At 34.0% G+C, this 10,655-nt stretch overlaps 2 protein-coding genes across 2 annotated transcripts; both read right to left on the bottom strand.

Annotated features, from left to right (window-relative positions):
* Positions 1–3,615: 3,615 nt before the first annotated feature.
* On the bottom strand, positions 3,616–4,088 carry LOC120199317 (metallothionein-like protein 1). Its single transcript, XM_039200435.1, has 3 exons — positions 4,018–4,088; positions 3,797–3,880; positions 3,616–3,707 (listed from the first exon to the last, which is right to left on the bottom strand). Exons 1-3 carry the CDS (start codon positions 4,068–4,070, stop codon positions 3,620–3,622), a joined length of 225 nt encoding a protein of 74 aa, XP_039056366.1. The 5' UTR covers positions 4,071–4,088; the 3' UTR covers positions 3,616–3,619.
* Positions 4,089–5,772: 1,684 nt separating this feature from the next.
* On the bottom strand, positions 5,773–6,351 carry LOC120199321 (metallothionein-like protein 1). Its single transcript, XM_039200438.1, has 3 exons — positions 6,218–6,351; positions 6,027–6,110; positions 5,773–5,938 (listed from the first exon to the last, which is right to left on the bottom strand). Exons 1-3 carry the CDS (start codon positions 6,268–6,270, stop codon positions 5,851–5,853), a joined length of 225 nt encoding a protein of 74 aa, XP_039056369.1. The 5' UTR covers positions 6,271–6,351; the 3' UTR covers positions 5,773–5,850.
* Positions 6,352–10,655: the final 4,304 nt, after the last annotated feature.

Here is a 10,655-nt window from a genome sequence, read left to right as displayed (position 1 = left end):
TTAAACTTAACAAATGTGTTGCGTCGGTGCCTAGAATTTAACCTTGTTTTAATTTATTAAAAGTGTCATTTAATGGTTGATAAAGGTTTAATTCTAGGCCATATTGTTTCTTCTAAAGGAATTACGGTAGACAAAGCGAAATTACTTCCATACCCTACTACTGTGAGGGAAATCTGTTCTTTCCTTGGTCATATAGGATTTTACCACAGGTTCATTAAGACTTTTCCAAGGTGACACAACCATTATGCGAGTTGTTACAGAAAAATAAAACCTTCAATTTCGATCAACAATGCAAAGAATCATTTGACGTTTTAAAAGAGAAGTTGGTTTCGGCACCCATTGTGCAATCGCCAAATTGGGACTTCCCCTTTGAAGTCATGTGTAATGCTTCGGATGGAAGTGTTGGAGCCGTACTCGGACAAAGGATCAGGAAAGAGCCTCACGTGATTGCCTATGAATCACACACCTTAGATTCCGCACAATGGAATTATTCAACGATAGAAAAATAATTATTCGCTATCATTTTTGCATTAGATAAATTTAGATCGTATCTTCTTGGCACTAAAGTTGTTGTTTTCTCTTATCATGCAGCCTTGAAGTATTTGCTTAGCAAAAAAGGGGCAAAACCACGACTAATCCGTTGGATCGTACTCCTCCAAGAATTTAATTTGGAAACCAAAGATAAGAAAGGATGTGAGAATTTAGTAGCTGATCACTTAAGCCGGCTTCTAATCACTACAGTTGATCCTCCCATTCGTGAAGAATTCCCGGAGGAAAGCTTGATGATGGCGCAGAAGTCAATGCATTGGTTCACAAATATAGTTAATTACTTAGCTACATGTAAATTACCATCTGATTTGATGAGAGCCGAAGTGAATTGTATTAAAAGTGAATCTCATTTTTTTCATTTGGTATGATCCGTATCTTTGGAAGCATTGTTCAGACCAGATAATTAGGCGATGTGTTGTTGAAAGTGAGGTAAGTTCAATTTTAAATTTTTTTCATTCTTATTCGTGTGGTGGACATTTAGGACCAAATCGAATTGCTCATAAAATTCTAGAATGTGGTTTCTTTTGGCCTCATATTTTCAGTGATGCTTACTTATTTTGCAAATCCTGTGATAATTGACAACGTGCAGGTAATTTGACTCGAAGAAGTGAAATTCCCCTTAATTCTATTCATATATGTGAAATATTTGATGTTTGGGACTCAATTATATGGGTCCTTTGGTTTCTTCCATTGGCAATTGTTATATAGTTCTTGCAGTTGACTATGTTTCGAAGTGGGTAGAAGCTAAGGCCACTCGAAACAACGATGCCAAAACTATTGTTCAGTTTCTAAAGAATTGCATTTTTTCCAAGTTTGGCACATCTAAAGCGATAATAAGCGACTGCGGCACACACTTCTTCATTCGGGTAATTGATGCTATTATGAAAAAGCATGGAGTAAATCACAGAATTGCCACTGCTTATCACCCGCAAATGAACGGACAAGCAGAAATATCAAACCGTGAAGTGAAGATAATTCTTGAAAAGATAGTCAAGCCAAATCGCAAGGATTGGAGCTTGAAATTAATTGATACTTTATGGGCTTATCGAACTGCATATAAAGGACCTATCGGCTTGACGCCATATCGCCTTGTACGATAAGCCATGTTATTTTCCAGCCGATCTGGAATATAAGACATATTGGGTTGTAAAGCAATGCAATATGGAATTAGAGGCGGTTGGCAAAGCACGGAAGTTACTCATACAGGAACTTGAAGAAATCTGTATTATGTGAATAGCCAGGCTTGCTTAATTGAAGATCTCGACTTAGAAGAACCTGTAGTTTGAATCAGGTCCTCGAACTAACGACGTTAAACAAAAGCGCTTCATGGGAGGCAACCAATTGTTTTTAATTCCGTTTCATTTTTTTTTCGGTTAACTAGATCTAATTTAATTATTTTTATTTTTTTCAGGAACCAAATGTTTTTACAAGCTTAAACGATGAAGGTTCGCGCAAATTATATTCGAACTGTGCGAAAATCAGACTCGAGAAGCAGTAAAAAAATCGTGCGAAACTCTGGCAGAATTCGTTCAAGACCGTGCGTACTGTTCCATTAAAAATAACGCACGTTAGCACACCTCTATGGAGACCGACGCACGTTAGCACACCTCTATGGAGACCGACGCACGTTAGGAAAGACAAAATCACATTTTCCCCCTTTTTTGTGAGATATTTTACTGCCCTATCTCCTCTTTTTCTTTCTTCTTTGACCGTGGACCCCATCCCTTTCTCTATCACTTCACCTTTTTAATTTTAAACTCCCCTTTATTCCCCCATGCACGGCAGAACCAAATTAAAAACAAACTCTCTTTCCTCTTCTCTAAATCGATTACCTCCCTCCAAAAACGTCCTTGGGGGACGTCGCTGCCTCAATGCGACGACTTTTTTCACCATACCAAGCGACTCCGAATTCGTTCCACCGCCACATCCTGTTCGCCCGATGCGAGGCCTGGCCCACGCACCAAATGCTCTATCTTCACTGTATCACTCGGCGTTTGCACCCACCACTTCATTACGCCCCGGGCCGAGCACTGCTCCCCTTCTGTCACTACCGTGCTCCCCTTCTCCGTCGTTCCAGTCCATGCTGATTGTAGGTACGTCTTCATCTCATCCATGACCGTCGGGTTTCCCGACGTGTTCCATGACTTCTGCAGCGTCCGATAGTGCACTGGAGGTAAATTCTACTCTTATTTAGATTCAACCTTTGCTAATGTAACATCCGGTTTATGGTTTTACAGAGGAGATCGACGCTGGTTTCTTGCCCCCGGATCCATCTCCTGCGACATCGAGTTCTTGGCAACAACCCGTGCAGCACGCTTTATCGGCCCATTCCTCTAACCCGAGTGATTTCGCTGCCCCTGGAAGTCCACCGCCTGCCCATGAGAATCCCGAGTGCAACCGACGGGGTTGCTCATATGCTGTCCCTGCCAAAGAGACTCTGGAAGATTACTTGTAATTCACTAACGAGGAGTTGGTACGTTTTGAGTCGGTAAGATATCGTTCGTTTCGTGTAGGTAAATATATTCCAACTCGAACCTTAGAAACTTTGCACTTATGTGAATCTGTCTATGCTTATTTTGTTTCCATTGGTTGGACTTTATATCCGATGATTAATTGTAGCACGTTTTATGAACTTGTCTTTGAATTTTACGCCACTTTTACTTTTTCACATAATCGTCTTTTTAATGATTAATTGTATCACGTTTTATCAACTTTTTGATATGATGAATAGTATAGCAAAGGAATCAAAACATTAACCATAAGAAAAGAGAGAAAATTAACGAAAGGGGGACATAGTTTTTCAAACAAAGATTTAATACAAACAAAAGCAGCAACAGCCAGTATTTTATATAGGATTTAACAACAGATCAAATCAAACAAAGCCATGAATCAACTGCAAAATCCTTGGAGAAAGGAATTGCAAGAAACCATGGTTGTATTATTACACGACAAGCTTCTATTAGACAAGACAAGACACGAAATACTTATGATCATAGACCTCGATCAATCCTTGAAAATCTTAAAAATTATTACAGACTTTGTTTGCTACTTTTATATATGGCTTAATCGGTTAACAGTTGCATGGATCGCAAGTGCAGTTTGATCCACACTTGCATCCGTGTCCTGATTCAGTGCTCATCTCCGATACATCAAAGGTCCTGAAATAAGTAAACCATTAATAAAACATCAAAATCAAACATTTGATATGCATGTAATAAATTTTTTGAAGTTTTAGTTTGAAACTAACATCTTCACTGGCGCAACTCCGGAGATGATGGTCTCAGTACTGATCGGCTTCTCTGAGAATCCCAGGTTAAGGTTCCTGTTGCATCTGCAATATCAAAAGGCCAGAATTTTATATCTAAACACGAACAAAGATTCACATAGTTCAAATTCGATTCATTTACGATCTTAATTATTGCACTGAAATTCGTACTGTGTAACAACAAGCAAGAATTGCTAACTTACGAACAGTTGTCGCCGCAACTGCAGCTAGAACCGCAATTACACCCTGAAGACATTTTTCTCGAGAAAGTGAAGGAAAGAGAGAAAAATTTCAAGAATTCAATACACAGAAGCAAGCTCAAAAGTCAAGGGTGAGTTTGGAGAAAAATGTCGATCGGTATTTATAGTGGAATTCAAGTGAGGAAGGGTGAATTGTACAAGTGCATCATCAGTCTCTCCCTCCCCTTGAGTTCATACTTTATAAATAATTAATTATTTTGTTTTAACATTAACAAACTAAAATTATTTTACCATTCAATAAAAAATATTTGTTATCTAATCAACGGGTTTATTCAAGTGGTAAATAAACTTGATATTATTGAAGCATATTTCGAGTTCGAGTCCTTGTCTACGTAGAAAATCCTTACTGGAAGACTCAGCCACCAAAATTAGATGTACGATTCTTTGTCTACATAGAAAATCTTTACTGGAAGACTTACCCATTAAAATTAGATGTACGATTCGAGTCAATCCAAATTAACCAAAACAAAACATTTAGAAAAGGACAATAAAAAAATACTTTTGTCTAATTCAAATGTTGTTTTATTTTTGGGGGTTGCAATTGATTAGGACGACAAACCAATAAGCAAGAACACGTCATTTTCCTATGTAAAATAATTTTACCATAAATTTTAACGTAAACTTTGTGATTAACTGTGAGAATATCGAAACTAAAGCATATGGTGAAGTAACAAGGGATACTTTGTTTCATTTGATTTTATTTGAAAATTTTAATTATGATAATGACAACATAATTCAAAACTATATTTTACTCTTATAGAGTTGGGATAGATTTAGGAATTTGTTTGTTTTCTTCAAAATTAAGAAAATTTTCTCTTTAGTCACTCAATTATTATTGTATTTCTATTTTGGTCATTTAAATGTTCTTTCTTTATAAAATTATTAGCAATCTTGTGTTTTACTTATATTTTAATCATATATAAAATTTAACATAAATTGTGATGTTGAATGATAAAGTAATAATTTAAATTCTCAAAACTTATATATATGGTCATAATATGCCCTTTTAGTTTTTATTATAGCTACCAGTTTTTCCTCTGCCACTTGATAAGTATATTTCGTTTTGAGACGAGAAATTTTACTGCATTTACTTGTTGGGAGATCCACTTATGTTCAATGATAATAATACCTGGCGTCTTGCATATGTTATATGCTATTATTCATGGCTTAATTCTGCTATTACTGTGTTTTCATTTGATCTAAGAATCTGATACTGATTTCCTCTATACATTCATTTGCTTCCAAATTCTTTCTTCTATCTGTCACCTTTGAATTATAATGTTCCTACCATGCATATTTTCCACACACACATATATATATATATATACCATTCAATTATCAGGATATTATGTAGAAATACTCGGGTTAATATTTCTTCCAAAATTCCAAATTTAATTACAGTAATTTTTATATGAATAAATACACACATACTTTGAAATTAAAATAAACAATTTAAACAGTAAACAAAACGTCAAGCATTAAAGGGGAAAAAAACATAAACTAATGGAAGGGCCATGGATTTAGGACAAAGATTTGATACATAAAGCAGCAGCCGATCTTTTATTCGATTTAACAACATATCATGAAACCGTACCAATCATGAAAGAGCTGCAAAATTCCTCAGGCAAAGGAATTGCAAGAGATCATGATTATATTATTACACGATAAGCTTATATAAAACAAGACAGACAAGAAAAAAAGATAGACATAATTGATGAGATGACCCTCCACCAATCCTTAATTATTATGTGCTGCTTTGATCTATGGCTTCAGCAGCTAACATTTGCATGGATCACAGGTGCAGTTCGACCCGCACTTGCATCCGTGTCCTGATTCAGTGCTCATTTCCGATCCCTCGAAGTTCCTGTGATAGGTAAATCATTAAGAAACAATCAAAATCAAATGCTTGTAATAAGATTTTTGAATCTCTTAAGATTTTGTTTGAAACTAACATCTTCACCGGCGCAACTCCCGAGATGATGGTCTCAGCACTGGTCGTTTTCTCTGAGTATCCTAGATTAAGATTCCTGCTGCATCTGAAATTTATAAAAACACGAACAAAGATTTGTGTCGTTCAACTTCAATTCATTTACGTTAACTCAAAATAATATCTTTAACGAAAAAGAATTGCAAAGAAACTTACGAGCAGTTATCGCCGCATTTGCAGCCAGAACCACAACTGCACCCCGAAGACATTTTTTTCCCAAGAAAGTGAAGGAAAGAGTAGGAAAATTTGTAAGAATTCAACAGACAAGGCAAGCTCGAAGGAGAAAATTCGATCGGTATTTATAGTGAACTTCAAGTGAAATAAGTTAAATATTCACCGTACACGTTGCAAAATATTGGATTATTTCGTATTCGGAATGCTACAAATGCATCAGCCTCTCTATCCTCGTTAGAAATGATAGTTAAAAGATGATGTAATAAGTGATAAATACGATATAAATTTATTCATAAATCAAAATGTATATAAATATGCAACACTGACTCTTGGGAATATCTTAACTTTACGCATGCGTGATGATTACAGAATTGATGAAAACGAAATAGAAGGAAATGGTAAAATACATCATAGGTCATTAAACTATGTTCAATTAATTATATTAGTCATCAAACTTTTAAAAATTATAAATAGTTATTAAAATTACGAAATCATTATAAAATGATCACTACAACATTATAAAAAATATAAAAGAAATTATAAATTGAATGATTATTTTGTTAAAATTTAGTAAATTTTAGGGATTATTTATAGTAATTCAATAAATTTTAATAACTAATTTATAACAGTTTGATAAGATTTAATGATTATTTTATAATTTTCTAAAAGTCTAATGAACAAAACAATTCTTTTAACATAGTCGAGTGACTCTTAATATACTTTATATCCAAAGAAAAGAATAAATTGAGTGACTAAATAAATAATGAGAAAGGAATGAATCATGCAACTTTGGAAACATGCTTCCATTATTTATAATAAAGTAAACATAATACAAAATTATATTTTATTTTCATGGAGCTCTTGGATGAATCTATGAATTTGCTTGTTTTCTTGAAAAACAAAAAATATTATTATTTTTTGTATTTTATGTATCTTAGACAATTAAAAAAAGAATATTATTACTTTCTCAGCCATATTTGAGTTGGAGGAAGATTGGTGATCAACTTGAGAATGGTCAATAGTATTATTATGGGCATGAACAATAATAATACGCTTAAGACTAACATGTTATTGATTGATGACAATGAGTTGTCATTGATATAGAGATGTCAAAATTGATACATGATTATATTGTTGGAGAACAATGTATTGGATTGACCCACCAAGAGCAAATGTCTTAGATTATTATGTGACAATCATAACATTGCTCATGGTGATGACTGTATGTATGATCCTCAGACTTGAGATCAATGCTATCCCAACATATATTGTTGTATGTTTTGATGCAGTTAAACATGCTCCGTAACTGGTTTCTCTATAAAGATTGTTATTGAATATATCTCGATATATGTAGTGGGTGTGCATGATTAAGATATGATTTGTCCTTCTTATATAATAGAAAATATATCACATGTCACTTAATTGAGTGAGACTAGAAATGCATGGTGATGCTCGAATAAGTTGATATGAGATATAAAAAATATTCGTTAATTAAAGTCTACTCTATATATCAAGAAACAATAGATGGGCTATACAAGTGTGACTATTACAAGACTTAAGTCTATTCTAGATATAAAGGGCAAAATGATATAATACATAAAAGAGTTAATCATAAAGATGATATGTCGAATCATATTTTCGTGTAACTTATGTGACAGTGATATATTGCTAGATGTCACTCATTGTATGTAATATTAGAATTGTTCTAATAATTATTGCTAACATTACAAGAACCTACAGGGTTACACCCTAGGATTGAAATGAGCAAAGATGTACAATTTGTTGTACATTACTAAAATATATCTAGAGATAATATATGTATATTTGATATACATATGTTTTAATTATCTCGAATATTTAATTTAAATTAATTAAATAAAGATTTAATTAATTTGAAACAATAAAATCCCTAATATGTTAGGGTAACTTGGATATAAAAGGAAGTGTAAGGTTTAACAGCCGTTTTTCTCAAAACAATTTTGGGAAAAGCAAATATTGCTCTCAATTGGGTGAACTGAGTAGAGGTTAAGACGGGTTTCTTGGAGGCATGCGATTCGAATCGATCGACACCACCATTAGTCGCTGCTGTTACTATTGTTTTCCAAGGAACCCCCTATAAGTATTTGCATCATTTCCCCCGATTTTGGTTTATCGTACTTGGATATCTGGTGAGACCATCGGATTTTTGTTTCTACAGCTCCATGGGGTGAGCCGGAAGTCCGAACAGTGGAATCAGAACCACTTGTACAATCCGAATTCAGGTTAAATTCTTGGTTGATGCGATATGTATGAGATGCTTGTTCTAGTTTTATCATTTTCAGTGAATATGCATGATATTATTGTTTTATTTCATAACTATAACGATTAATATGTTAATTTGTTAATATGTTTTTTACAATCTGTGTATTGCTGCAAGGATTTTATGAAATCCATATGTCAATTGTTGACATGATGATTCGTGGGTGTGCGATAGCAAATTGCATTTGGCAGTGGAACAATGGTTGTTCTGATGCAGAAAATCTTTGGGATTGAAAATCCCAAAAACACGATTCTGTTGATAAGTATTATCAAATCGTGAGGTTTTTCTATAGAAACAGAAGTATTGTTTTTTTAAAAAAAAATCCCAAGGCCGTGCTGCGACGGTAGATGCGCAAGAGGGGCTCCATCCTTTGACTCTTCATCAGTAGTATATATTACAGTCCCATATTAATATTTTCTTCACGGTATTTGACATGCATGGTTATAGCCCTTGTTTTATTTACAAAGGTTGAATTTGAAATACGGCCTGCGAGCCGTGCCTTTCTATATCTCAGTTGTATTTCTCTTCTCATCTTACTCCCTCGTATGTAAAACGAGTTTCTTTTAAAATTGTAATCCTATGAAGATTCACAAGGAGCAGAAGAATGGACTGAACTAAAGGCGAGAAGATACCTAGAAAGTAGTCTTATTGGTTCTCCCATTAGCTTAGGATGATGCAATGCATCAAATGATAAAATAAGAATGAATATTGATGTGTAACACCCCCAACCCGGATACGAGTCCGAGATGTCACATTGACTTTTCAAAACAATATACTTATACAAAATAATAGAACATTTGAACATATATTAAGAAAATCCAATATTATACATAAGTTTATACAAAGTTTACAAAATAATCAGAGCATGTGAGTGCATTTAGGTTGTGCACAAATGCTGTCACCACAGCTCGTATAAATGCACCGAAGTGCCACATAGAATTGCACCGAAGTGCCATATAAAATGTCTATAAGGACCATATAGAAATTCCTTAAGAATCATATACATATTCTAAGGACCACGTATGTGTCTCCAAGGACCTCATAAATGTTCCAAAGGATACATATATGTCCCGAAGGACTGCGTAGACCCTCGACTCTTGGCATGCCAGTTATACCTATAGCTCTCATCTACATAACATGGGCTTTTACATTTTACGTAGTTTATACCTCATAGACAAATGAATTCTTACCTTTATCACATGGCTCATGTAAACTTTTCATACATATTCATTTAAATCATTGTCACATAATGCATAAAATATGAATTTATGTCATATATCATAGCATGGAATGTAATCATGTATTAGGGTATTGAATCTAGACTTATAGCAAGTCTAAAGTTTAATATACTATTATAATTATATTATGCATATGTACTCACCTATATCTCTTTGTCTTTCCCTCGATCGATCTTACCTGCCAATTGTTCCAGAACTCATTTAGGCTTAGTATCTACATAAATATAATTTCTAAAAAAATTATCAGAAGCCTAAACATTATAACTCGATTCTTAACTATTTAATGAAAATAATTCACATTTTCCCCTTAAGTGGTATCGGTACCCCTTTGTATGGTACCGATATTTCCCTTAAGAATGGTATTGATACCCTACTTGGTATCAGTACCCAAATTAAATTCGATGTTTTCAGGTATTGATACCTGCCTATTGGTATCAATACCTATTGTATCGATACTACCCCTTTAGGTATCAATACCTCATGAATATGTTCACCTAAAATGGCCTTAGGGTATCGGTACATGTTAATAGGGTACCAGTACCCCTTGCCCAGAACATGCTTCTTTTACCCGAAAAATCATCAACACTTCACTAAATTTCCAGATTTAAATCTCCTTTCATACTACTAAACTTAACTACAACCACTTTAGCTAACTTTTATCATTCCAACACCTTATTATCTTCTATATCTCATTCAAATTCTTAAAACTAAGGGTTTTACTAAATTTTTCATATAATCCAAACTTAGTTCTAACACTTATAACTTCTTATTCACATCTATGACAAGTCAAATTCAACTTCTAAATTCATTTATATACCCTTATTCAAAATTTCACTTATCTATTTCTTACATTTAATCATCCATAACTTACAACTCTTTGAGT

Source organism: Hibiscus syriacus, unplaced genomic scaffold, assembly GCF_006381635.1.
Source record: "Hibiscus syriacus cultivar Baekdansim isolate YM2019G1 unplaced genomic scaffold, ASM638163v2 tig00005406_pilon, whole genome shotgun sequence".
NCBI classification, from domain to species: Eukaryota; Viridiplantae; Streptophyta; class Magnoliopsida; order Malvales; family Malvaceae; genus Hibiscus; species Hibiscus syriacus.
This window is presented reverse-complemented; position numbering and strand designations above follow the sequence as displayed.